This window comes from Sebastes umbrosus, chromosome 24 (assembly GCF_015220745.1).
Source record: "Sebastes umbrosus isolate fSebUmb1 chromosome 24, fSebUmb1.pri, whole genome shotgun sequence".
In the NCBI taxonomy this organism is placed as follows: Eukaryota; Metazoa; Chordata; class Actinopteri; order Perciformes; family Sebastidae; genus Sebastes; species Sebastes umbrosus.
In genome coordinates, this window is record NC_051292.1 from 824,835 (window position 1) to 852,791 (window position 27,957).

At 39.7% G+C, this 27,957-nt stretch overlaps 2 protein-coding genes across 2 annotated transcripts in view; one reads left to right on the forward strand and one right to left on the reverse strand.

The window, feature by feature from the left end:
• LOC119483656 overlaps positions 1 to 21,046 on the reverse strand; it is a 28,363-nt gene extending 7,317 nt beyond the window's left edge. Inside the window, exons 1-19 of the mRNA XM_037762010.1 lie at positions 20,897 to 21,046; positions 19,784 to 19,985; positions 18,245 to 18,313; positions 17,241 to 17,675; positions 15,503 to 17,086; positions 14,972 to 15,235; positions 13,396 to 13,674; positions 11,874 to 12,026; positions 10,556 to 10,690; positions 7,272 to 7,589; positions 5,642 to 6,088; positions 4,017 to 4,460; positions 3,415 to 3,678; positions 3,069 to 3,323; positions 2,727 to 2,972; positions 2,336 to 2,593; positions 1,094 to 1,387; positions 731 to 1,000; positions 216 to 299 (exon numbers count right to left, since the gene is read on the reverse strand). Coding sequence (XP_037617938.1) covers positions 216 to 299; positions 731 to 1,000; positions 1,094 to 1,387; positions 2,336 to 2,593; positions 2,727 to 2,972; positions 3,069 to 3,323; positions 3,415 to 3,678; positions 4,017 to 4,460; positions 5,642 to 6,088; positions 7,272 to 7,589; positions 10,556 to 10,690; positions 11,874 to 12,026; positions 13,396 to 13,674; positions 14,972 to 15,235; positions 15,503 to 15,897 — 4,106 coding nt within the window. The 5' untranslated portion in view covers positions 15,898 to 17,086; positions 17,241 to 17,675; positions 18,245 to 18,313; positions 19,784 to 19,985; positions 20,897 to 21,046. The remainder of the gene's footprint in view (positions 1 to 215; positions 300 to 730; positions 1,001 to 1,093; positions 1,388 to 2,335; positions 2,594 to 2,726; positions 2,973 to 3,068; positions 3,324 to 3,414; positions 3,679 to 4,016; positions 4,461 to 5,641; positions 6,089 to 7,271; positions 7,590 to 10,555; positions 10,691 to 11,873; positions 12,027 to 13,395; positions 13,675 to 14,971; positions 15,236 to 15,502; positions 17,087 to 17,240; positions 17,676 to 18,244; positions 18,314 to 19,783; positions 19,986 to 20,896) is intronic.
• Positions 21,047 to 21,053: 7 nt separating this feature from the next.
• Positions 21,054 to 27,930, forward strand: LOC119483660 (bifunctional epoxide hydrolase 2-like). The gene is made up of 18 exons (XM_037762014.1): positions 21,054 to 21,183; positions 22,011 to 22,089; positions 22,401 to 22,563; positions 22,764 to 22,954; positions 23,084 to 23,206; positions 23,480 to 23,551; positions 23,713 to 23,808; positions 23,897 to 23,975; positions 24,395 to 24,429; positions 24,695 to 24,721; positions 24,907 to 24,992; positions 25,095 to 25,206; positions 25,690 to 25,764; positions 25,851 to 25,893; positions 25,968 to 26,070; positions 26,960 to 27,029; positions 27,500 to 27,580; positions 27,690 to 27,930. The coding sequence occupies exons 1-18, from the start codon at positions 21,080 to 21,082 to the stop codon at positions 27,834 to 27,836; spliced, it is 1,686 nt and encodes a 561-aa protein (XP_037617942.1). The 5' UTR covers positions 21,054 to 21,079; the 3' UTR covers positions 27,837 to 27,930.
• Positions 27,931 to 27,957: the final 27 nt, after the last annotated feature.

Here is a 27,957-nt window from a genome sequence, read left to right on the forward strand (position 1 = left end):
GACTCAGACAAAGAGAAAGATAGACTATCTTTGTTTCATAAATACATACATTCCTTGCAAGTCATTATCCAATTTCAACCGGTTTTCTGATAGCTAGGCGTCTACCAGTCTGCTAGTGAGATTAGACCCAGTTACTTCATACGTAACACTAGATTTTCTACTTACGCAGAGACATATCTTAAAATACATCCTGAGATATTTCCAACAATGCTCACCGCACGGTGTCAATGGAGGGGTTGGTGGAGACCAGCTGGAGCAACGCGCCGGTTGAAGCATTGGTGATGTTATTGTGACTCAGACTGGAACATGAACACAAACAGAGACACAGAGGAACATTTATTACAGTACATGATATCAGATCAGCCGGCTGCTGCTGGAGGCCGTAGAGGTGACTCAGACTACAACAATAAAAGCTTTAACTTCCTTCTACTTCCACACAGACTCAAATGAAGAGAATAAATCGATTCTGCCATTAAAAAAACTTAAAAAATAAATAAATCATGATAATAAATGAATTCATGTAATTGTGGGAAGCCAAAATCATGATGAATATTTGCTGATTAATTGTGCAGCCCAACCTCTCAGCTCATTAAACTGTGAGGAGCTGACATTACTGGCTCTTTTTGAACCTCACACAGACTCCACCTGTTGCTGTGGTATATCTATATATAGACAACACTGCATTAGATGGGTTCTAGGCACATGAAGACATTTACAGTTTGCCACTCACTCCAGGACTTGTACTTTGTGCAGATGTGAGCTGAGTGTGAGCAGCAGCTGGTCAGTGAGCTGACAGTGACTGAGGTCCAGCTCTGTCAGCTCTTCAGAGGAGTCCAGCATCGAGGCCAAAGCTCCACAGACCCTCTGATCCAGTGTGGTGTGACTGAGGTCCAGCTCTCCATCCAGGGCTCTGCAGAGGGACACTGCCCGTCTCACTGTGTCCCTCTCACTGTTCACAGGAACCAGGGACACCAGCTGGAGGAGGACAGCTTTACTGGCTCTAAACAGAGCAGAGAGAAGACCGTTACGCTGCAGAAACATGAATGAAAACAAGCTTCTTCTCAGGTTTCAGTCATGTTGTGGTCTTTCCCACCTGAGGCGGACTCTGTCGAGGACAGGAAACAGCAGGTCCAGTCCGCCGTCCTCCACCTCACAGTCCTGCAGGTTGAGCTCTGTGTCCCGGCTGCTGCGTCTCAGGATGGTGGAGACGGCCCTGCAGTCGTCACCAGTCAGACGGAGAGTGTCCCTCTGATCCAGATCCACACAGGAGGAGCAGGACAGATCCAGCCTGTGCTGCACAGTCCTGAGCAGGCTGACTGCTGCCCCCTGCTGGGCCTCAGAGGCAGCACAGCAGTGGACCAACCTCAGCAGCTGATTCCTGTCAACACTGGGAGGAAACTTCATCTATAGATTAAACTAATATAACCATGTGGTTTCATTGATCAGTCACCAATATGATCTGCAGATTCACATTTACTCCAAACAAAAACTATTAAATACAATAATATTAATTAAAGCCCCCTCCAGTTTATCTTGGCATTTCTATATTTCATATTTATTTGAGTCATTTCATGACTAACTTGATTAGCCACACTGTTTGCCAAATAACTTAATTTTGTGCTCAAAGTAAAAAAAAAGAAGGTTGTTAAAATGTGAATATGACGTCTGACTATAGTAGAGGCTGCAGGTCAAAGGTCATCCTCCAAACTGCAACTTATCGTAGTTGTGTCCTTCATTTCTACCAGTAATAATAGCATAGAGCCCATCACGTTAATAGCTAAGATCCGGGAACACGGTGACATCACTGATAAGCATTCTGATTGGTCGAGAAACAGAAGCGTCAGACAGGTTGGAAACAAACCTCCTACTTGTGTTAAAGAGACACTAAACAGTAGATTTATGACACAAACAGTCAGCATCACAGTTTAAAGACCAGCTTCCTGCTTCAGCTTGGTCCCACTGTACTGACTGGAGCTTCCTCTGAGGGATCATTACTGACATCTTCTTTCATCACTTTCAGTGTGACCTCCACATAAAGTGGTTTAGAGGATCTGGAAAAGCTGTTGGTTTGTTTCCAACCTGTGTGATCGCTCATGTGATTCCTGATCAGACTTGTTTTCAGCACCGTGCTCACAGATCTCGGTGAGTATGATGTGATTATTACTGATAGAATGATGGACAAAACTACTAAGAACCGATGTGTAATGAACCTGAATGATCCTGTGATGTCATGTATACATTAATACATGTTTTCCAGGGATAGGTGAAGTATATCCTGTGTGGTGGGGCGTACTGATACAGCTACAGCATTGAGACACCATCACTACTGTCTGACCTGAGTTGAGAAACTTTGTCCAGCATAAAGAGGATGGACTCTATTTCCCCTGCTGGGATGGAGGTCCACAGGAGGTCCAGTTTAACTCTGTCACTGTGTTTGAGGGTGAAGAGCAGAGCGGCACAGTCCACCGAGTCCATCTCTCTGCAGGTCAGGCTGATCACATGATCCAATGACCTCAGTAAACTGGGTATAATGGGACCAGCTCCAGCTCTATAGATCTCTCTGATGGCGGTCAACACAAAGCTGGGACAGGGTCTGAAAGCATTAAGTGTATTCACCAGGACACTTTGTTTAGTGAAAACAAGCCTCAACAACACATGTGGAAGTGATTCAAAAAGATAAACTGCATGTCTGTATCTGGTAAAATGTAAAAAAATGAATTGATCACCTTTTAAACACAATCCTGTCCAGAAAGGGAAGCAGACGTGCGATGCTCTCCTGTAAGAAGCTGTTCTTCCTCATGTTCACGGTGAAGGTCTGAGCTGATGACTGCAGCAGATAGTGAAGAAGCTCCCAGTTCAGACAGTAGGAGGTCAGGTCTCCACCTACCTTACTCAAGAAGGACCAGGTCAAGTCCTTGTCCTGGACTTCATAAAGGAGGGAGAGTAGCTGATGGAAAGTCTTCTTACTCAGTCTGCAGATAGAAATGTATGAATATATGTTAGAACAGTCAATTATTACCACATTTAGATTCATTAGTGTGTTTATGAGGCTCAGGAAACACTTGTACTTGATTGTTAGAGGGCCATCATGCAGCAGCAGTGGAATGAGACCCTGAACAGGAACACAGAACTCAGTCAGGTCTAACCGACTGACTGTCCAGTATCTCAGCAGGGACGCCAAACTACTGACAAGCTTCAACAGTACTCTTAGTGATGGTGGGGCCGTCTGAGGAGAGAGAGAAAGCTCTTCAATAGTCACCCGACAGTTCTCTCTCTCTCTTCTTACCCATCGACACAGTAGCAAGGCCATGCCGTTAGAAAGCCTGAAAATAAAAGAGCAGCCGTGACATAACTAACTGGAGAAGATGGTGTCACAAGAACAAAAGCCAGTAATTCTATTAAGTAAGTGCGTACCTCAGACTGTGTAGTTGTGTTGTTCGTCTAAAGAGGAGGAAGACTCCTCTGAAAGACATCTTTCTGGGTGTGAGGATGAGATCCACATCAGAGCCACAACGTCTGAGAACTGTCCCCACAGAGCGGCAGCTTGTCCTGGGTAACTCTCCTGTTAACAGCAGGGTGAACCCCAGCAGCCGCAGCAGAGAGGACAGCTGCTCGGCCTCCTCTCTGGATCTCACAGAGATGCATGAACACACTCTCTGGAAGAACTCTGGATCACAGCTGGAACACGACAATGTGGAAAACAGCAAAGGTAAAGACACACTGCATTACAAACCATGTTATGTACAACGTCTTTCATCAAGGGTGGAATTTAGAGAACACACAAACAGTAGGATGAAGTTTTAGTTGTGATGTCACACTATATTAAAATACTGCGTATTAATAAATAATTACTGAACTGAACAATAGCATTCATCTTTATCTACATTATGTTTATGTAACTGAAATGATGAGTTCACTTTTGACAAAACACTGGTGATTATGAGCTGGATCTTTGACGAACCTCTTCTGAAATAAATATACAGTATAATTAAATAAACTATATTTGTCTGATTTACCTGAGCTGTGAGATATAAGGCAGACACTGTAGGAAACTCCTCACTTCACTCTCTTCATCTGACCAGCCTGTCAGCTCCACTGGTTTCTTCTCTGGTTGGAGTTTCAGCACTTCCAGGAGGATGGAGGTCTTTCTCTCTGAGAGGTCCATGAACCAGACTGCAGGAACTGACTGGAGAACTGACTGTAATGATGGAAGGACACTCAGGCCTGTTTTAGTCTCATAGTCCTTCAGGTGGGAGTACAGATCCAGCAGGAAATCACACTGATAATCCTCATAGTCATCATAATAAATGACATTTAAAGGGAATGTTGTGTATCTGCACACTGATGATAGCAGCTCCAGTATCTTCTCTCCTGTCTGCTGTTCTCTCTCTGCTGCTGCACAGAACAGATTCACAAAGAACCTGACTTGTTCTGAATGATGTGACCATCGAGGATCAAAACTGAAATAATAAAGGAAACATTTAGTGATGATCTGATCTCAGCTGCATAAATACAACAACACACTACTGATGGACTCCATCTTGTACATGCCTGTCCTGTATAAAATCTAATGACATCTTGACTGAACATCATTTTCTGACTTGTACTGACTCACAACACAAACACTAATCCTGTGTGTGAAATCACTGCATATTAGCTTCCTAGTGGTGATGTTCCCTTTATGTCATTTTACTGTGTATGAGTTTAAAATGTTAAATATATTCACAATATATAAATATACATAGTGGAAGAAGAAAATCTAGAGTCACTAGCATGTACAACAGTTACAGAAAATCCCATCATGCAATGCTTCACTTTGCTCCTGAGATCACAGACGTGTAAATTACAGTTATGCTACATTACATCTGTCAGTGATGATGAATCAGATGTCTGAATTCACAATCTGCTGCTCTCTATACAGTTGGTAGAGTTTTCATCACAGTCAGTAAAGTTCCCTCCAGTCTTCAGTTCAAAAGGCAGATCAATGCAGCATTCACTGTTGGTCATTTCTTTTATTAGTTGCTGTGAAATTAAATTGAAGGAGATGCTACTTATTTTATCAGTGAACAATATTTGTTTTTATATTTCAACTGTATATTTTAAGCTGCTGAGACATTAAAAAAGACAATACCAGTTTTAACTGCAGGTTGTTTCATTTTAGTATGATGTGCTGTTATGTCTGTCTGAGGAGGTTTTAGCAGAGCTGTGTTGTTCTTCTTATTGTTATTCACATCATCTCTTTATTCTCACACAGGCAGAAGACTGTGACATGTTTCCAAATAGTTGCAGTTCAATATTTCAAATAAGAAGCTGTGTACTCCCACACTCTTTCCTCTGCTTCACTGGGTCGGTCAGACAGTGACCTTCATTAAGACTAGTTAGCTTAACTTCCAGTTAGGTTTCATATTACAAGTCAGAGGACTAAAAACAAGAGTGAGTGGTTTGGCACACAGTGCACTGGAGTAAGAGCATGAAAATACTGCTCCTTTCTACTTATTGAATCCAGAATTATTAATCAATAAAAGAAATCAACAATAATCATGACACCAAATATTGTTAAAAGCAACAGTGAGTTACTGTAGATGTAAGAACTCAACTCCACAAATGTACACTGAAGTCATGTGAAGAACAATTCATTTACCTGAGCTGTGAGATATAAGGCAGACACTGTAGGAAACTCCTCACTTCACTCTCTTCATCTGACCAGCCTGTCAGCTCCACTGGTTTCTTCTCTGGTTGGAGTTTCAGCACTTCCAGGAGGATGGAGGTCTTTATCTCTGAGAGGTCTATGGACCAGACTGCAGGAGCTGACTGGAGAACTGACTGTAATGATGGAAGGACACTCAGGCCTGTTCTAGTCTCATAGTCGTTCAGGTGGGAGTACAGATCCAGCAGGACATCACACTGATATTTGTGAGCATCATAATCCATGTATCTCTCATTTAAAGGGAATGTTTTGTATGTGCACACTGATGATAGCAGCTCCAGTATCTTCTCTCCTGTCTGCTGTTCTCTCTCTGCTGCTGCACAGAACAGATTCCCAAAGAACCTGACTTCTTCTGAACGATGTGACCACCAAGGAGGAAAACTGAAATAATAAAGGAAACATTTAGTGATGATCTGATCTCAGCTGCATAAACACAACAACACACTACTGATGGACTCCATCTTGTACATGCCTGTCCTGTATAAAATCTAATTACATCTTGACTGAACATCATTTTCTGACTTGTACTGACTCACAACACAAACACTAATCCTGTGTGTGAAATCACTGCATATTAGCTTCCTAGTGGTGATGTTCCCTTTATGTCATTTTACTGTGTATGACTTTAAAATGTTAAATATATTCACAATATATAAATATACATAGTGGAAGAAGAAAATCTAGAGTCACTATCATGTACAACAGTTACAGAAAATCCCATCATGCAATGCTTCACTTTGCTCCTGAGATCACAGACGTGTAAATTACAGTTATGCTACATTACATCTGTCAGTGATGATGAATCAGATGTCTGAATTCACAATCTGCTGCTCTCTATACAGTTGGTAGAGTTTTCATCACAGTCAGTAAAGTTCACTCCAGTCTTCAGTTCAAAAGGCAGATCAATGCAGCATTCACTGTTGGTCATTTCTTTTATTAATTGCTGTGAAATTAAATTGAAGGAGATGCTACTTATTTTATCAGTGCAACAATATTTGTTTTTATATTTCAACTGTATATTTTGAAGCTGCTGAGATATTAAAAAAGACAATACCAGTTTTAACTGCAGTTTGTTTCATTTTAGTATGATGTGCTGTTATGTCTGTCTGAGGAGGTTTTAGCAGAGCTGTGTTGTTCTTCTTATTGTTATTCACATCATTTCTTTATTCTCACACAGGCAGAAGACTGTGACATGTTTCCAAATAGATGCAGTTCAATATTTCAAATAAGAAGCTGTGTACTCCCACACTCTTTCCTCTGCTTCACTGGGTCGGTCAGACAGTGACCTTCATTAAGACTAGTTAGCTTAACTTCCAGTTAGGTTTCATATTACAAGTCAGAGGACTAAAAACAAGAGTGAGTGGTTTGGCACACAGTGCACTGGAGTAAGAGCATGAAAATACTGCTCCTTTCTACTTATTGAATCCAGAATTATTAATCAATCAAAGAAATCAACAATAATCAGGACACCAAATATTGTTAAAAGCAACAGTGAGTTACTGTAGATGTAAGAACTCAACTCCACAAATGTACACTGAAGTCATGTGAAGAACAATTCATTTACCTGAGCTGTGAGATATAAGGCAGACACTGTAGGAAACTCCTCACTTCACTCTCTTCATCTGACCAGCCTGTCAGCTCCACTGGTTTCTTCTCTGGTTGGAGTTTCAGCACTTCCAGGAGGATGGAGGTCTTTCTCTTTGAGAGGTTTATGAGCCAGACTGCAGGAGCTGACTGGAGAACTGACTGTAATGATGGAAGGACACTCAGGCCTGTTCTAGTCTCATAGTCCTTCAGGTGGGAGTACAGATCCAGCAGGACATCACACTGATATACCTCGTCATCTTCATTATAATCCATGTATCTCTCATTTAAAGGGAATGTTGTGTATCTGCACACTGATGATAGCAGCTCCAGTATCTTCTCTCCTGTCTGCTGTTCTCTCTCTGCTGCTGCACAGAACAGATTCCCAAAGAACCTGACTTGTTCTGAATGATGTGACCATCGAGGAGGAAAAGAACTGAAATAATAAAGGAAACATTTAGTGATGATCTGATCTCAGCTGCATAAATACAACAACACACTACTGATGGACTCCATCTTGTACATGCCTGTCCTGTATAAAATCTAATTACATCTTGACTGAACATCATTTTCTGACTTGTACTGACTCACAACACAAACACTAATCCTGTGTGTGAAATCACTGCATATTAGCTTCCTAGTGGTGATGTTCCCTTTATGTCATTTTACTGTGTATGACTTTAAAATGTTAAATATATTCACAATATATAAATATACATAGTGGAAGAAGAAAATCTAGAGTCACTATCATGTACAACAGTTTCAGAAAATCCCATCATGCAATGCTTCACTTTGCTCCTGAGATCACAGACGTGTAAATTACAGTTATGCTACATTACATCTGTCAGTGATGATGAATCAGATGTCTGAATTCACAATCTGCTGCTCTCTATACAGTTGGTAGAGTTTTCATCACAGTCAGTAAAGTTCACTCCAGTCTTCAGTTCAAAAGGCAGATCAATGCAGCATTCACTGTTGGTCATTTCTTTTATTAATTGCTGTGAAATTAAATTGAAGGAGATGCTACTTATTTTATCAGTGGAACAATATTTGTTTTTATATTTCAACTGTATATTTTTAAGCTGCTGAGACATTAAAAAAGACAATACCAGTTTTAACTGCAGGTTGTTTCATTTTAGTATGATGTGCTGTTATGTCTGTCTGAGGAGGTTTTAGCAGAGCTGTGTTGTTCTTCTTATTGTTATTCACATCATTTCTTTATTCTCACACAGGCAGAAGACTGTGACATGTTTCCAAATAGATGCAGTTCAATATTTCAAATAAGAAGCTGTGTACTCCCACACTCTTTCCTCTGCTTCACTGGGTCGGTCAGACAGTGACCTTCATTAAGACTAGTTAGCTTAACTTCCAGTTAGGTTTCATATTACAAGTCAGAGGACTAAAAACAAGAGTGAGTGGTTTGGCACACAGTGCACTGGAGTAAGAGCATGGAAATACTGCTCCTTTCTACTTATTGAATCCAGAATTATTAATAAATAAAAGAAATCAACAATAATCATGACACCAAATATTGTTAAAAGCAACAGTGAGTTACTGTAGATGTAAGAACTCAACTCCACAAATGTACACTGAAGTCATGTGAAGAACAATTCATTTACCTGAGCTCTGAGATATAAGGCAGACACTGTAGGAAACTCCTCACTTCACTCTCTTCATCTGAGCAGCCTGTCAGCTCCACTGGTTTCTTCTCTGGTTGGAGTTTCAGCACTTCCAGGAGGATGGAGGTCTTTCTCTTTGAGAGGTCTATGGACCAGACTGTAGGATCTGACTGGAAAACTGACTGTAATGATGGAAGGACACTCAGGCCTGTTGTAGTCTCATAGTCCTTCAGGTGGGAGTACAGATCCAGCAGGAAAACACACTGATATACCTCGTCATTATAGTCGACATTAAGAGGGAATTTTGTGTATCTGCACACTGATGATAGCAGCTCCAGTATCTTCTCTCCTGTCTGCTGTTCTCTCTCTGCTGCTGCACAGAACAGATTCCCAAAGAACCTGACTCGTTTTGAATGATGTGACCGTCGAGGAGGAAAACTGAAATAATAAAGGAAACATTTAGTGATGATCTGATCTCAGCTGCATAAACACAACAACACACTACTGATGGACTCCATCTTGTACATGCCTGTCCTGTATAAAATCTAATTACATCTTGACTGAACATCATTTTCTGACTTGTACTGACTCACAACACAAACACTAATCCTGTGTGTGAAATCACTGCATATTAGCTTCCTAGTGGTGATGTTCCCTTTATGTCATTTTACTGTGTGTGAGTTTAAAATGTTAAATATATTCACAATATATAAATATACATAGTGGAAGAAGAAAATCTAGAGTCACTATCATGTACAACAGTTACAGAAAATCCCATCATGCAATGCTTCACTTTGCTCCTGAGATCACAGACGTGTAAATTACAGTTATGCTACATTACATCTGTCAGTGATGATGAATCAGATGTCTGAATTCACAATCTGCTGCTCTCTATACAGTTGGTAGAGTTTTCATCACAGTCAGTAAAGTTCCCTCCAGTCTTCAGTTCAAAAGGCAGATCAATGCAGCATTCACTGTTGGTCATTTCTTTTTATGTTTCTACAGTTTATTTTTAGGCTGCTGAGACATTAAAAGTTCATTACCAGTTTTAACTGCAGTTTGTTTTTCACTTTTGTATGATGTGTTTATATTTCTGTATGAGGAGGTATTAGCAGGGCTGCGTTGTTGTTCTTATTATTATTCACATCATTTAATTATTCTCATACAGGTAGAGGGCTGTGATACTAAATAATAACTGAACTGAGAAATTGTATTCATCTTTATCTACACTGTGTTGTTCATTTGAGAACAACAATCAACTCTTTCAGAAACACCGGCGACTGTAAGATGAATTTTTTTAAACAAACCTCTTCTGAAGGAAGCCACATATTATTAAATAAACTGTATTTGTATGATTTACCTGAGCTGTGAGATATAAGGCAGACACTGTAGGAAACTCCTCCCTTCACTCTCTTCATCTGAGCAGCCTCTCAGCACCACTGGTTTCTTCTCTGGTTGGAGTTTCAGCACTTCCAGGAGGATGGAGGTCTTTCTCTTTGAGAGGTCTATGGACCAGACTGCAGGAGCTGACTGGAGAACTGACTGTAATGATGGAAGGACACTCAGGCCTGTTTTAGTCTCATAGTCCTTCAGGTGGGAGTATGTATCCAGCAGGAAATCAGACCAGTTATCTTTAATAGGTAATGTTTTGTATCTGCACACTGATGATAGCAGCTCCAGTATCTTCTCTCCTGTCTGCTGTTCTCTCTCTGCTGCTGCACAGAACAGATTCACAAAGAACCTGACTGGTTCTGAATGATCTGACCGTCGAGGATCAAAACTGGAATAATAAAAGGAAACATTTAGTGATGATCTGATCTCAGCTGCATAAACACAACAACACACTACTGATGGACTCCATCTTGTACATGCCTGTCCTGTATAAAATCTAATTACATCTTGACTGAACATCATTTTCTGACTTGTACTGACTCACAACACAAACACTAATCCTGTGTGTGAAATCACTGCATATTAGCTTCCTAGTGGTGATGTTCCCTTTATGTCATTTTACTGTGTGTGAGTTTAAAATGTTAAATATATTCACAATATATAAATATACATAGTGGAAGAAGAAAATCTAGAGTCACTATCATGTACAACAGTTACAGAAAATCCCATCATGCAATGCTTCACTTTGCTCCTGAGATCACAGACGTGTAAATTACAGTTATGCTACATTACATCTGTCAGTGATGATGAATCAGATGTCTGAATTCACAATCTGCTGCTCTCTATACAGTTGGTAGAGTTTTCATCACAGTCAGTAAAGTTCACTCCAGTCTTCAGTTCAAAAGGCAGATCAATGCAGCATTCACTGTCGGTCATTTCTTTTATTAATTGCTGTGAAATTAAATTGAAGGAGATGCTACTTATTTTATCAGTGGAACAATATTTGTTTTTATATTTCAACTGTATATTTTAAGCTGCTGAGACATTAAAAAAGACAATACCAGTTTTAACTGCAGGTTGTTTCATTTTAGTATGATGTGCTGTTATGTCTGTCTGAGGAGGTTTTAGCAGAGCTGTGTTGTTCTTCTTATTGTTATTCACATCATTTCTTTATTCTCACACAGGCAGAAGACTGTGACATGTTTCCAAATAGATGCAGTTCAATATTTCAAATAAGAAGCTGTGTACTCCCACACTCTTTCCTCTGCTTCACTGGGTCGGTCAGACAGTGACCTTCATTAAGACTAGTTAGCTTAACTTCCAGTTAGGTTTCATATTACAAGTCAGAGGACTAAAAACAAGAGTGAGTGGTTTGGCACACAGTGCACTGGAGTAAGAGCATGAAAATACTGCTCCTTTCTACTTATTGAATCCAGAATTATTAATAAATAAAAGAAATCAACAATAATCATGACACCAAATATTGTTAAAAGCAACAGTGAGTTACTGTAGATGTAAGAACTCAACTCCACAAATGTACACTGAAGTCATGTGAAGAACAATTCATTTACCTGAGCTGTGAGATATAAGGCAGACACTGTAGGAAACTCCTCACTTCACTCTCTTCATCTGAGCAGCCTGTCAGCTCCACTGGTTTCTTCTCTGGTTGGAGTTTCAGCACTTCCAGGAGGATGGAGGTCTTTCTCTTTGAGAGGTCTATGGACCAGACTGCAGGAGCTGACTGGAGAACTGACTGTAATGATGGAAGGACACTCAGGCCTGTTTTAGTCTCATAGTCCTTCAGGTGGGAGTACAGATCCAGCAGGAAATCACACTGATATTTGTGATCATCATAATCCCAGTATCTCTCATTTAAAGGGAATGTTTTGTATGTGCACACTGATGATAGCAGCTCCAGTATCTTCTCTCCTGTCTGCTGTTCTCTCTCTGCTGCTGCACAGAACAGATTCACAAAGAACCTGACTCGTTTTGAATGATGTGACCATCGAGGATCAAAACTGAAATAATAAAGGAAACATTTAGTGATGATCTGATCTCAGCTGCATAAACACAACAACACACTACTGATGGACTCCATCTTGTACATGCCTGTCCTGTATAAAATCTAATTACATCTTGACTGAACATCATTTTCTGACTTGTACTGACTCACAACACAAACACTAATCCTGTGTGTGAAATCACTGCATATTAGCTTCCTAGTGGTGATGTTCCCTTTATGTCATTTTACTGTGTATGACTTTAAAATGTTAAATATATTCACAATATATAAATATACATAGTGGAAGAAGAAAATCTAGAGTCACTATCATGTACAACAGTTACAGAAAATCCCATCATGCAATGCTTCACTTTGCTCCTGAGATCACAGACGTGTAAATTACAGTTATGCTACATTACATCTGTCAGTGATGATGAATCAGATGTCTGAATTCACAATCTGCTGCTCTCTATACAGTTGGTAGAGTTTTCATCACAGTCAGTAAAGTTCCCTCCAGTCTTCAGTTCAAAAGGCAGATCAATGCAGCATTCACTGTTGGTCATTTCTTTTTATGTTTCTACAGTTTATTTTTAGGCTGCTGAGACATTAAAAGTTCATTACCAGTTTTAACTGCAGTTTATTTTTCCCTTTGGTATGATGTGTTTATATTTCTGTATGAGGAGGTATTAGCAGGGCTGCGTTGTTGTTCTTATTATTATTCACATCATTTAATTATTCTCATACAGGTAGAGGGCTGTGATACTAAATAATAACGGAACTGAGAAATTGTATTCATCTTTATCTACACTGTGTTGTTCATTTGAGAACAACAATCAACTCTTTCAGAAACACCGGCGACTGTAAGATGAATTTTTTTAAACAAACCTCTTCTGAAGGAAGCCACATATTATTAAATAAACTGTATTTGTCTGACTTACCTGAGCTGTGAGATATAAGGCAGACACTGTAGGAAACTCCTCCCTTCACTCTCTTCATCTGAGAAGCCTGTCAGCACCACTGGTTTCTTCTCTGGTTGGAGTTTCAGCACTTCCAGGAGGATGGAGGTCTTTCTCTTTGAGAGGTCTATGAACCAGACTGCAGGAGCTGACTGGAAAAGTGGCCTCAGTTTTGGAATGACACCTGAAAACCCTCTACCCTGGACGTGTTGATAAAAATCAAGGATGGAGTTTAAGTCAGTGTTAACAGAAAACAAAGAGAGGAGCCTATTCACTACATTGTGAGAGCTTCCTCCCTCGTGAAGTTCTGCTTTCAGGCATAAATCCATTAGCAGCTGCTTTTTGTTCCTCTCCAGTGTCTCGTGGCATTGCTTCTCGTCCTGTGATCCTGGATCTCTGTAGGACATCCTGAAGCTGCATGATAACAAACAGATGTATCAGACAGTGTATGTACTGTAAAACCTCATCAAATGAAAATCTAAACACATACAGTGTTAACACTGTGCTCATGTTAGATATGAAGTGCAACTGCAATATTTATTTTTCTACATCTTTAGCAGAGTTTATGAAAAGAGTGTATTATAGAAAAAGGGGGAAATCATCTGGGTGGCAACGCAAGTTCAGAAGTTTAATAATTAACTTTATTAGTAGTTTATGATTCCAGACTAACCTGATCACTGCATAGCCATGTGAACTCTGTTAGCTCCCAACTTTAAACAGGTTTAGTACTGTTAACTGCTGAAATCTAAAATCGGAGATGTTTACAGAAAGGTATGAAATGGAATTTAACTCTGAGGTTGGTACTTCTTCTATTTGTGCAGTTTTTACATGATATGTGTCAGCAGTATTCCCACAGTGTATGGAGGCTGTTAGAAGCTGTGACATCAATTGAAGGACTTTCTTTAAAACAGACTAAACAAACTGCTGGTTAACCCTATTTACATGCTGGTTGTTATACCTATTCCACTGTGTCTTTAGAGGTGCTGACCACTGAGTGTTAAAAGTCAGCCAGCTTTAATGCATTAGCCAGTGTTTTGAATTATTGGGGAGCCAAAACAAACCTGAGTTCACCCAGAGGCAACAACATTTGGATTTTGGGGGGTCTTGAAAAACTGATAAATATTAATTAGCATTTGTAATGCTGCAATAAGTGATATAAGAAATACATCAAAGTTTACTTTTCTCTGCTGATCCACATATCAGCATGCAGTTAAGACTTCAGATAAGGATTTTCATTTCAACATTGACGGTTTTACTAAAGGATAAAAGTTTAAAGATTTTAGAATCATTTTTCGTTATTCTCATTACATCCCGATAACAATCTACCTGCGTGCACTCTGCCCGTGCACTCATTGCACATCACCTGAGTCTTCCACAGCTGCTAGCATGCCAGCTGTGAGTACTAACAACAGCCATGTTCACCATTCATGTTCATTATGATATGTTTCTGTTCATAATGATAATAGTTGGGGAGTGTCTCTGGATGGAGGCCTGAAGCGACGGACTGTCAGTATTGCTGACTTGGTGACTTTCTCTCTAGATTTAGGGACTTTTGGAGCTTGTGCTGCGAGCTACTTTCATTGGAAAAGAGTTGGCAACACTGGTCTTTTTAAAAATCCAGTGTACTCTTGCTAGTGTCTCGAGATGGCCCACCCTGCCTTTAAGTCTGTGGAAGTGGAATCAGCATCACACAAAAACAAAAGCTACATACCTGAGTGAGCTGATGTGTGGCAAAGCCTCCAAGAGAGACTCGCACAGATTCTGCAAGACGGGAGTTTCCCTTTCCCAGTGGAGGCAGACGTTAACCTTTGTGGTAATCTTCTGCATGATGTTTACTGCTCTTTCAAACAGCTGTTTTTTACCCTCAACTGGGAGGTGCAACTGATTTCCATCAAGGCCAAGTAAGCTCATGTGGTCCATCTGCCCTTCACTGAGGAGCAAGATCTTGGACAGCTGCTGTGGCAGAGGGTCACACCTATAATGTGAAGAATAACCAGAGATCATTTCCTCATTATAGAAGTAATAGAGTAGAAGATAGTAAAGTATAAAAAGTGTTAAGGCAAAGAAGCTACTGCAAAAGTACTACTTCTATTCTCTGATTCTATTCCTATTCTAATTTGTCATCCTAATTACATCTTGGATTTATTAACAGAAATTAGTGGTTACACATTAAATTCTACTTAATTAGATGTGTTGTAGCCTTAGCTGTAATTTGACACTTAAAACACGTTTTCACTCATACCATTGGACGTTTTCAAGACATCCAAATAGTCGTCTCATTCCTTGTTCTGATACCGTGACGTCCTCAAGGTCCAGGCTTATCTTCCTCTCCTTCGACTGACTGACCACATAGGCCACAGCACAGCAAGGGTATGAATGGAGAGTCTCTTCACTGAGATCAAGATGGTAGTCCAGCTTGTCCAGAAGGTAGGTGCATGCTTCAGGACACTGGGACTCATACATGCACTGGCATAAGAACAGTACACTGAACAGCTCACTGTTGAGAAATGTGGAAATCATTTCCCCAAAGAACCAGCTGGATATATTCTTGAGCTCCTCAGCTGGTATCAGACACTTCATCAAACTGGGGCTCTTGTCAGTCAACAATCTACACATGAAAGGGATCAGATGCTTCATGTGTTTCTTCTCCTCAGTGAGGCATTGCTGAAAAACATCCTTGATTTGATCTGGATTCTTCAAGAGCCACAGTGCTGCAAAAACTCCTGCATTGTGTAATGGAGAAATGCATGTGTGGTTATTGTCTTAGTAGGGGCGACTCTGATAACAAGCTGTTTCAGGAAGGAGAGGACACAGCTGTCTTCACAGGGACTTTCAGTCAAGTTCACAGTCTTTTCTTCAGTTGCATGAAAAGCAACTTCAGCCAAAGACAGTATTTCATTTCTCTTGTTGCTGATGAAGGAATTTAGATCTTTGATTTTTGTTTTGCTGTTTATTTGAAGGCAATGACGAACAATATTGATGTAGATTTCAGTTATACTGCATGGCTGTGGAGAGTCTTCTGGTGTCTCAAATGAAGAGCAGGCAGCCACCATCAGTGCATACATTGGGACATGGCAAAGAGTCAACAGCTCCACGTTGCTCAAAACCTTCTTCTGTTTGTCGCCTAGCATTGCAGATAAGTATGTTTTTATGGTCTGCTCACTAAAGCCTTTGACTTCCATTCTGAGAAAGTCGGCAGGAAGAAACTCTTCTTCGTCATCAGGTCTGCAAGTCACGATGACCTTGGCATCAGGTAGGATCTCCTTCTCTAGAAGTCCCTTCAGATCGGTGACTCCATCAAAAATGAGTGTAACACTGTCAGAGTTCTTTATGTCCTGTAAGACCTCTTCTTTGCCTTCATCTGGCTCATTGAAATCACCGAAGAGAACATCCTCCAAGTTCAGGGCCTTCATGATGTGGGATGTTTTTCTCATGTCAAAGTAAAACATGTAATCAAGGTCCTTGTTGTCTCTTTCTGCCCAGAGTTTCAACATTTCGTGAGTGAGTGCTGTCTTTCCAATCCCAGGCTTACCAACCAAGAGTATGTTTTTTTTTTTTTTCAGCAGGTCACTGGGGGACGTTTCTGCTTTGTCCTCAGGGATGTATGTTCTTAGCTTTTTAGGGCGACTCTTCTTGATTTTCTTGCTCTTAAATTTCGTTACTTCAGAGGGACAACTTTTTTCTGTGTCTAATACAAGTGACATGTACGACAGATTCTTCTTCTTGTTTTCATCAAACAGATTTTTGTTTGCCATCCAAAACTGATTTGATTTTTTTTTTGCTTTTGACTTCAACTTTGCCTGATATCGGCAGCACGGGCTTGTTCCTAAAATAGAAATAACAATGAGTAAATAAATACACCATGAATTAAGTGCTGTGACCTTTCACTAAATAATAGATCAATATTTGCACAGACACAATAAATGCATTATATAAAATCAGCACATCAAAGATGCTGATCACAATATCAATCAATATACCTTGTAAGTAGTTTGTATCCATTTGTGTGTCTTCCTTGAAAGAAAAGCAGCTGATCCAGTTGTGCAGGTCAAACTCCTTGGTCTCAGTAGAAGCTACAGTCTTTCTCTCAGGGAGAGATGTCCTCCCTAAGCTCTTCTTCCTCGTCATGTAAATAATCCTGAGGAACTCGTAGCAGGCATCTTCACCCTTTCTTATGACAGAGTCCAGTATTTTTCTGTTTTTATCGTAGTCATCTTTCTCTGCCTCTATTTTGCTGACCTCCTCATTACCCAAAACTCTTCGCTGATTCAAGTTCTCCAGAATCAATGAGTGATTTTTTAATCCATTCACAAGGTGAATTCTGGCCTCCTTGACGTAATTTAAGGCAGACTGTGTTGAACAAGCCATGTGTCCGTACTTCTGTATGTTCTGCACACAGACCCAACTTCAATGATCTGGGGAATCAAATAAAAGGTTAAATAAAATGTTAAAAACAACAATTATTCTGCCTGTGATGTATTAACTATTACGTACATCTTTCAGAGCAACAGGAATGTTTTTGCAGAATTGTCTAAACATCATGCAGCTGATGCAACATTTAACAGTTTAACATTGATTCTAATGGTGTTTATCAATTTCAACATGGATACCTGTGTCCTTCTGAAGAATGTGAGACCCAAAATGAGACGGTAGGGAATCCAAACAGTCATGTCTCATATTTCCAGATCTATCTCTACACTACATTCATACTGTCTGCAGAACAGGAAAAAGGCCTGGCTGAACCCAGACGTGTTCTCAATGCTGAGCCTTTAACTGAAACACGCTTAAAGAAATGTGTGCCAGACTGATATGTAAAATAGATCAAATATATTCAGGGCAGACAACAGGAGTGGAGGAAGAGTTGGCATCAATGTCAAATCATGCTGCATGTGTAATTTATTGAATAGCATTTCTCGACCAAGCAATAATGACTTTCCTAGACCACATCGTACACAGACACATGCAGACTGTATATCACACTTACACAGAGGCCTCAAAGTCTCCACTGATGATAGACTCCATCAGCTGTTCAGTACCTTTGGTGGTGATTTACCTGATGACAGAAAAACAAAAGATACCATAGAGTCACTCTACAGAGACTCTACTGGAGGCTGGAAAAGTACTTTCACCTATTATGCATGTTCTTCAGGTGAAGAAAACAACCTAAAACGTTGTTTAAAGTTATTATTCTCTTAAAAGGACACTAGTATTGAACATCAACCAACAATAAGACAGTACAGGACAATGCTCTCTTTAATAAAGCTGCAAATATACAACATTATTTATTCCATGGGTCTCTGTCAATGCAACTAAACATTTTAGGTGTGATTAGGACATTAATACTATACATTTACACAGCATTGTATTTTTATACATCCATATTTATGGAAGGCACTATAATAAGTTTCATTTTGTCCTTATGTATGTATTTATTTATTTGGTGGAAGAACCTCTAACTTCACTGCTTACTCCTGAAAACGAACAAGCTACGTTGCTAAGATAGTTTAAGATGCTATAACAGTTAGTCACAAGCTCCCCATAACCGTTACTAGTACAAACTAGGATCATATTTACTTTAATTACCCCTAAAAATGGAATATTTCATTGTTTTGTTCCTCAAAACGTATTTAAACCAACATCGGAGCTGGACATAAAGAAATGATATATATATCCGTGTTGTATATATCCATCTGTCTTTCATCTCCGTACATACAACACAGTTCAACATTGTATAAAGCTAAAATGCTGTGTGTACTATATTTACACTGTATCCCAAAAAACATGCATCATTCTGTGACATTTGATGTTTTTGCACAAATTGATGATGTCACTATCATCTCCTCTCTCTGTAATCCTCCAGAGGTGTAACCCCCCATCCATTTCTAACACCTGAGCTCATTGGTATGCATTGCTCCCGGGTCTGACCCAGGTTGTATCTGAATTGTCCTGACCAGGGTTCAACCCGGGTTGACTGGCTTGGTTTGAATTGACAAAAGGAGGGTTGGACCAGGGTAGGTTAACCCTGGTCACACCTTGGTCATTGGTGTGAAAAGGGTATTAGTCACATCCGACTGTTCCTTTCAAAATAAAACCCAGCCACACTTACAGGAAGTAACAAAATTAAAAGCCATCAAACAAAATTCACCTAATGCCATTTTTTTTTTTTTTTTACATATCCTTCACAAAACTAACGACATGGGTGATTTTACAGTTTTGATCGTGGATTAACGCTCTGCCATGCTGTCTGAACAGACATGAATACTTCTTTCATATAGTGAGAAGCACTTTGGGAAGAGCTGGGATGTTAGTTAACTGAAAAAGTCCTAAATCTTAAATAGGTGAGCTACTAAAGTAATGAAATAAGATACTGGAGGCCTATTTATAACCATATCATCCACAGGTATATTTCCTTTAAAGTCTTTGTACAATGATAAGTGGAAACAAAGGGTTAGGCCTGCATGGTCTCTTCCTCTTAATCTACCTTAAAGCACTGTTTTGTTCTTCTCTTCTTCCTTGTTCTTACCTGTATGGCACAGTGACAGCTTCTTATCCTTCAGTGAAGTTTAGTGGGTTTCTCTCTGTGTTGGGAGGTTGATGTTTTCATAAATCCAACAGTCCAGCCTCACGCACAATGTCTCAGCGTTTCCTGGTCTGTCTTACTTTCACTTTAGCTGCAGAAGCACACATCCTGTATGAAGAAGAGCTCTCACATCCACAAGATGCCACTATTGGACCAGAAGACACAAACCGAGAGATGAAATCCAGACTCACAACAGGACTACAATCTAAAACAGAAGTTATCCTTTAGTTAATATTGTGTGTTTTAAATGACTAAATTAATTTAAAGTTCAATAAATGCTGTTTCTTATGTAAGAAATCAACCACTTCCTGTTGGTTTATTCAAGTGTGCTACTAGTATACTTCTTTAAACCTAAAATAAGAGAGTATACTTTCAGTTGACTTTTTATGTATTCATCAGATATACTTAACAAAAGTATACTTAAGTATACTTGGCTCATGCTGACAAGAATACAGAAAAGTCTAAGTATATTTGGCTTATAGGCCAACTTGTATTTAATCTTCTGATCGAGATATACTTACAGTAAGTATAATTCAGTATTCTTGAGTCATAGACTTGAGTCCCTGTCTGTGATAAAAAGTGGGCTAAAAGTGTACTTGCAGTATAAAAACTATGAAACTAGTAGTTTACTGAGAGTATACTTTACAGTGCACTTTCATAAGCTGTAAAGTGGGCTACAAGTATAAAACTAGTAAACTATCAGTATACTTATAGTATAGTTGCAGTACAAAATAAAACGTAGGTGTAAACTAGTTGTGTACTCAAAGTTTACTATTCATACACTTAAAGTACACTTAAAAGTATACTTTTATAAACTAAAAAGTGGCCAATTTAGTCCCAAGAAGTATTCAACAAGAAGTAATCAACATGTGTATGTCCAACAAGCCACTCTTTACTGTTATAAATGACATAAATGTTTCTTCTGTACTTTTACTATGGAGTCAAACTTTTCCCCCCAACAGACAATACTGTGAATTAAAGTATCAGTGATCTTCTAGATTGTTTTTAGTGACATAAATTCCTATTCTAACTATTTTTGTGCATCATGAAACTTACAGATATTTGCACGTCCACACAGAGGAGGTGTCCCTTTAGACAAGTGGGCGGTCCTGCTGTGTTAGTGTGTTCAGAGGTTAAAGCTTCCTCTCACACATGTCAGCACCAGAAGCAGAGGAAACACATTCCTGTTGGAAGACAGAGGCAGACAAATTAAAGATCCTTTCACTCAGGTCAGAAGAGATGGCTGAGAAGAAAGCCATCTTGTTCAACTTCTGGGGAGTTGCTGTCTCTTCCAGACCTCATGACGTTTTCCACAAGTTGGAGGAGTTGCATAACCTGCCAGGGTAAGGAGAGAGACGGCTGTTACGCAACATCTGTGCACTGTTAAAAAAACCTTACCAAAAAGTAGTACACTTCAAGTTTATTTATTAAGTATACTTAAGTAAACTTCAAGTATATATTTACCAAGTATACTTTATGTAATAAGTATACTAGTATACCTTTAAATATACTACTTTAATACTTCTTTGGACTAAATTGACCCACTTTTTAATTTATAAAAGTATACTTTTATGTGTACTTTAAGTGAAAACTAAACTATAAAGTAAATTAATAGTTTACTGAGAGTATATTTTACAGTGTACTCATAAGCTAAAAAGTGGGCTACAAGTATAAAACTAGTAAACTATCATTATACTTATAGTATAGTTGCAGTACAAAGTAAAACTTAGTTGTAAACTAGTTGTGTACTCAAAGTTTACTATTCATACACTTAAAGTACACTTAAAAGTACACTTAAAAGTACACTTAAAAAGTATACTTTTATAAACTAAAAAGTGGCCAATTTAGTTCCAAGAAGTATTAACTACTACATAAAGTATACCTGGGAAATATATACTTGAACTTTACTTAAGTATACTTCATAAAATAAACTTGAAGTATACTAGTTTTTCATGAGGGCAACTATATGCAACCCATGTCCCACATTGTCCCACATTGTCCCACATTGTCCCACATTTGGTTTGTCTGGATCCGGTCAGCCTAGTGACACCCTATGAGACTAGGGTTTGTTTGTTTATGTTTAACTTCCCTTTAATGTCACCATGTAGACTCGTATTACAGACGTATTCATGTTTAAATGTCTTTAATCATGTCTCTCTGTGCTTTTCAGTGGTTTTCTGTCCGGCGTGGCGTCCCAGAAGGACGGTGCCATGAGCCGGGCAGAGAGAGGTCAGATGACCCTTTCTCAGGTGTGTCATGTCATGAACTATAAAATAATCTACTTTTGATTTACTGCTTCACTTCACTTGTTTCTGTCACTGATGGTGGCTGAATATGAAACCTTTCCTGGGCCCCTTTACTGCCTCCTTCATCCTTGAATCTGTGTTTATCTGTGTGTGTGTGTGTGTGTGTGTGTGTGCGTGCGTGCGTGCGTGCGTGCGTGCGTGTGTGTGTGTGTGTGTGTGTGTGTGTGTGTGTGTGTGTGTGTGTGTGTGTGTGTGTGTGTGTGCGTGCGTGCGTGCGTGCGTGCGCGCGTGTGTGTGTGTGTGTGTGTGTGTAGATGATCCCAGCCTTCGGGGCAGAGTGTGTGAAGGAGGCCGAGGTCAAGGGTGTGACCCTGCCGTCTGATTGGTCAGTGAGAGGCCTGCTGGAGGAGCTCAGAGCGGTGATGATGGACGTCCAACCAGCCGTGCTGAAGACCGCTGCCAGCCTGCGTCACAGTGGTACACACGTGCAATCACTGAATCTGTACCCAAAACACATAGAGCAGTGAAAGCGGCCCGTGGGCCTCTAACTAAATCTTTTAGCAGACTTACGAAAGCTGAAGTTTTCCTTTTAATTGTTTGCATCAAAACCTTTTACATGATTCTTCATAAATCTGTAGATAATGTAAATACAAGGCTTTTTCCTCCCGTCCCATCAGGGCTACTGACAGCTGTTCTGGCCAATCACTGGCTAGATGACGGCGTGGCTGGAGACGGTCCAGCCCGCCTCCTCTCTCTGCTGGGCGGCCACTTTGACCTGGTCCTCCAGTCCTGCCGCTCAGGTCACATGGTCCCAGAGCCCGCCATGTTCAGCTCCGCTCTGCAGCACCTGGGAGTGACATCACAACAGGTAGACTGTATATCGTACTGTCCCCACAGTGTTGCATGATGGGAGAATACTGTTGAACTTGGATGTTGAATTAGACTAGAGGTAAACTCCAATCAGAACAGTATGTCCAGCATGTCCGTCTCCTTTCAGGCTCTGTGGTTGGATGCAGATGAGGAAGGTGTGAAGGCAGCAGAGGGAGCGGGAATGAAGGCCATCTTGGTGGAAAATCTGGATGACGCTCTGAACAAACTGGCCAACTTTACTGGAGTTCAGGTGTGGACCAGAACAGTTTTATCTTTTACTTCTGGACGTTGGATACAAACAAAAACAAATAAAAAACATTGCATCCAAAATGATGAATAAATGCAGCCTTGAATGTAATTTATAAAATATAAAAATAAAGCTAACATAGTGGTGATGCAGGAAAAGAATATGAACTAAACATCAGCTGGTGCTGGAGGAAAGGTCATGTTGTTACCTAAATCCTCAGACAGCTGTTGGGCTAACATTAGCAAGGTAACATCCAAACGTGAATATGTGTTTCAGGCTGTTGGAGCAGAGAGTCCTCCAGCATCCTGCAGACCTGATGAAGTGTCTCATGGATACGTCACCATCAGGGTAATAATCTGCATCAGTGTCAACACCTGATATCTCTTTAGGAAATCATGGAAGTAACACACAGTTTAAATGGGATTTTCTTGAGACATTAGTAATAATAATTCCTCTTTGTGTGTGTGTGTGTGTGTGTGCGTGTGTGTGTGTGTGTGTGTGTGTGTCAGCCTGGTGTGAGGACTCATTATGTTGAAATGGGCTCAGGTCCACCAGTTGTGCTGTGTCACGGCTTCCCTGAGAGCTGGTACTCCTGGAGGTACCAGGTAACATCCCAACACTGCTAAAGACAAATACTACATTCATGCTCACAGTTATTTTTAAGATGAACGTCCTCCTCTCTGTCTCTGGAAGATCCCAGCCGTGGCAGCAGCAGGATTCAGGGTGTTGGCTCTGGACATGAAGGGATACGGAGAGTCCACAGCACCCCCAGGTGAGCTACCAAACAAAGAGCACCGTAATAATTATTTAGAAATAATCAAGAGATAAACTACATTGGGTACATACTCAAAGGAATACGGAAGAGTATTATAGGGCCAGGCATAAACGAGAGGAGGAGGATTTTATTTATTTATTTAGCATTTCGAGAGTTAAGTTGAAATGTCAAGAATAAAGTCAAAATACCATTTCAAGATTAAGTCAAAGTGTTGAGAATAAACTGGGATTATAATAATAATACTACTTTTACTGTAAGTAAGGTTTTGAATGCAAGACTTTAACTTGTGTGGTATCAGTACTTTTACTGAAGTAAAGGATCTGAATACTTCTTCCCCTGCTGCATTTTAACACATGTTTTTCATGGAAGAATGAAACAGTAAATTCATACTTTAACGGTTGTGTTTCCACTCACAGACATAGAGGAATATTCTCAGGAGCAGCTTTGCAAGGTAAAAACTACTCAAATATTTAAAGAAACAGACATTAGGTGTTGAGGATGATTGTGCTCCCTACACTTTACATCCTCATCAAGGATAACAAACCATCTCCCAAAGGCATACCATCATGAAGACAGTTTGAATTATATTTAAGCTGACTTGCTACCAATGTTTGTTATTGTTACAGTCATGCAACTTAATTTGCAGTAAGACATGTACTATTTAATTATGTTTACATAGAATAATATTAAATGCCATAAAACATGTTTTTCTCCAGGATTTAATCACATTTATGGACAAAATGGTGAGTAAATAACATACAACACACAGTAATTCATGTTAGATTAAATGATGAAACATTGGCATTATTTAATAATGTAATATATAATAATGTATGTACGTTTCTATGTAGTTCATTGCAATTTGACAACAAACTTCAGATTGCAGATGCAGATGGTTTTCTCACTTTATTTGTTGTCCATGTTGCAGTCGATGCCACAGGTCACCCTGGTGGGTCACGACTGGGGCGGTGCTCTGGTGTGGACCATGGCTCAGTATTACCCTGAGAGAGTCAGGTGAACACACACACACACACACACACACACACACAGAGAGATATTCAGTGGTACTCAGATACTTTATAGTGTAGTACAACGGGTTTGTTGTTGTGTGTGAAGGGCTGTGGCGTCTCTGAACACTCCTCTGTTCCGTGCGGATCCTTCTGTAAGTCCAGCAGAGAAACTGAAGGCTGTTCCCATATTTGATTACCAGCTCTACTTCCAAAAACCTGTAAGTCTGCCTGCAGCATGCTTACACGCTAACATGCTTATACAGGTGAGCTTTCAGGTGCAGCTTCATACTCATTTACTCTCATACTCCACTACATCTCAGAGTTAAGTACTGAACTGTTTACTGCAGTACATTTTTACAGATTACAGTTTTATATACTCTTCCTGTCCAGCGAAAAACATGTATCTCCAGATGTGTTGATTTTCACTGTAGTAAGGTTCTGGATGCAGTACTTTTACTTGTAGTGGAGTATCCTCACAGTGTGGGATTAGTACTTTTACTTGAGGTTTTGAATGCAGTACTTTTAGTGAAGTATCCTCACAGTGTGGGATTAGTACTTTTACTTGTGTGCTTTAAATAAACACATCAGTGAACCACTCCTTCAAGTATTTCTTGTTTCTCTGTGCACGTGACAATAAAGCATAATACAAACTGTAAACGTGTGTGTGTGTGTGTGTGTGTGTGTGTGTGTGTGTGTTGCAGGGCGTAGCAGAGGCCGAGCTGGAGAAAGACTTGGAGAGGACGTTCAAGATTTTCTTTTTCAGCAGTGCTGAAGCGGTGAGGACACACACACACACACACACACATGATATCCAGCGTGTAGCGGTAGAAAACAGACTAATAAATCCATGTTTTTCTCTCAGGAGAGGCGTCCTGCTCTCAGCACTGCAGGAGTCTGTGCTCGAGGTGAATATCACGTCTTAAAGGCACTTTTGAGAGTAAAGTGACCACTGACCTGTGCTGTCTGTGTGGTGTCACAGGTGGTCTTTTTGTGGGTCTGCCGGAGCAGATTCCCCGCAGCTGCATGCTGACGGAGGCCGACCTGCAGTACTACGTCAGCCAGTACAAAGAGCGAGGCTTCAGGTCGCACACCTAACACACTATTTCATTCACACCAAAACTCAACCCTCTCACTAACATTTTAAGCTTCCAGGTGTGAAAATGTTTAAGTTGGTCTAAAACCTTAGCTCTGAATTCATGCATTGGTTTTCTTATTGATTACCAAGATAGATTCACCGTGATGGATAACAGATACTGACTGTTTGTGCAATACTGTCATTATTGCCTTTAAACTGTACTTTTCACAAAATATTATTATTTAATTCTTATTTTACCATTTTGGCATTTAACATTTAATAGATCCCACTTCTCAGCATTCTTTATTTACTTATTTGCACTCTGGTTATTTATGTATTTTGCAAGTTTTCATGCAAATATTTGTACATATTTCTTAATATTCTCATTTTCTTATTTTTATTTTAGTACTTACTTATATTTCTTTAAATATATTGTGTTTATATTGTAGCATTATATATATATATATATATATAATTTACATGCTACATACTCCTTTATTTCTATTTTCTTACAAGAGCAACTGTATTTCTGATTCTGATCAGGGGATCTATCTATTGTATAATCACCTGAAAATACCAATCGTGTGTTTTCGTTACCTTAGAATGAGCCGTTTATATTTATATAGTATACAGAGCCGATCATCTTCACGGGTGGCCAAATCCAACGTACAGCTTCTGTTAATATTATATCTAAATTATGTAACTTATCTTATGTCACCTTCTATTTCCACCAAAATAATCAAAAAAAGACAATAATCATTAGGTGCAGCCGGATTTTGACCGATGTAGTCAACATTTTGGGTGTTTTTGTGCAAAAAACGACAAGGAATTGTATCATTATGAGAATGAGAATTACTCTCCAGTGAGTCAATAATCATCTTTGGTTCGTTTCACAGGAGGCCGTTGAATTGGTATCGAAACGGGGATTTGAACTGGAGGTGGATGTGCTCTCGTCCCACCGGAAAGGTTCGTTACAGAGCACAAAAAGCTACATGTACACTAAAACCTGGTTTATACACATCCTGGGAAAATATTCAGTAAAAACCTTCAGAATATAGACAGGAATGAAACTGGAAAGTTTGGTGGATGTAAGTTTAAGATTTCTGGCTCAAAGTATGAGAGAAAAACTCACTTTGAGAAAACGGCCTTTAAAGATATAGATTGTATAGACACTACAGGTGAATAAGATAAAACATTTAACTAATAGATATCACCATGAAACTTCCCCAGTTGATTACTGACATTATGTATTACAAGTTTTCTCAAATGTTATGTTTAAATATGTAAATGAGGCGTTATCTAATACTAACTTTTGGTGAATTTAGCAGAAATCTATTTAGCAGACTATTTTCAGCGGCGGATTAATCCACATAAATGATGTAAGCTTTTAAGGTTGACTTTGTGTGTGTGTGTGTGTGTGTGTGTGTGTGTGTTAGCTGCTGATGCCTGCTCTGATGGTGACGACAGGTAAAGACCAGGTGCTGCTGCCGGCCTTCTCCAAGGGGATGGAGGACCTGGTGAGAAAAACAAAAACAGCAGCATGATTATCAATCAGTCCTTCCTGAAGACAGTAGTGATGGTAGATGTACTGGAAATGAATCTGACGTCTCTGTTTATGGACTGCAGATCCCGAACCTGAGCAGAGGACACATTGAGGAGTGTGGACACTGGACTCAGATGGAAAGGCCAGCCGAGACAAACGGCATCCTGATATCGTGGCTCAAAGAAACACTGACGAAGGCCGGAGGCGTTGCCGTGGCACCCAAACTGTGAAGGCGGGAGGATGAAGTCAGAAGAAAAAATGATAAATTAAAGAGCTTTTGTGTCTGATTTGAGCAAAATTAAAAACTTTTGTCAAAAACTGAAACAATGAATGAATTATTATATTAGTCAA

Bases quoted from the DNA above. Each gene is read 5' to 3' on its own strand.
- LOC119483660 (XM_037762014.1), top strand. From the start codon at position 21,080: ATGGCTGAGAAGAAAGCCATCTTGTTCAACTTCTGGGGAGTTGCTGTC. The intron at 23,207-23,479 runs GTGTGGACCAGA...TATGTGTTTCAG, and splicing joins CCAACTTTACTGGAGTTCAG to GCTGTTGGAGCAGAGAGTCC. The intron at 24,430-24,694 runs GTAAAAACTACT...GTTTTTCTCCAG, and splicing joins CTCAGGAGCAGCTTTGCAAG to GATTTAATCACATTTATGGA.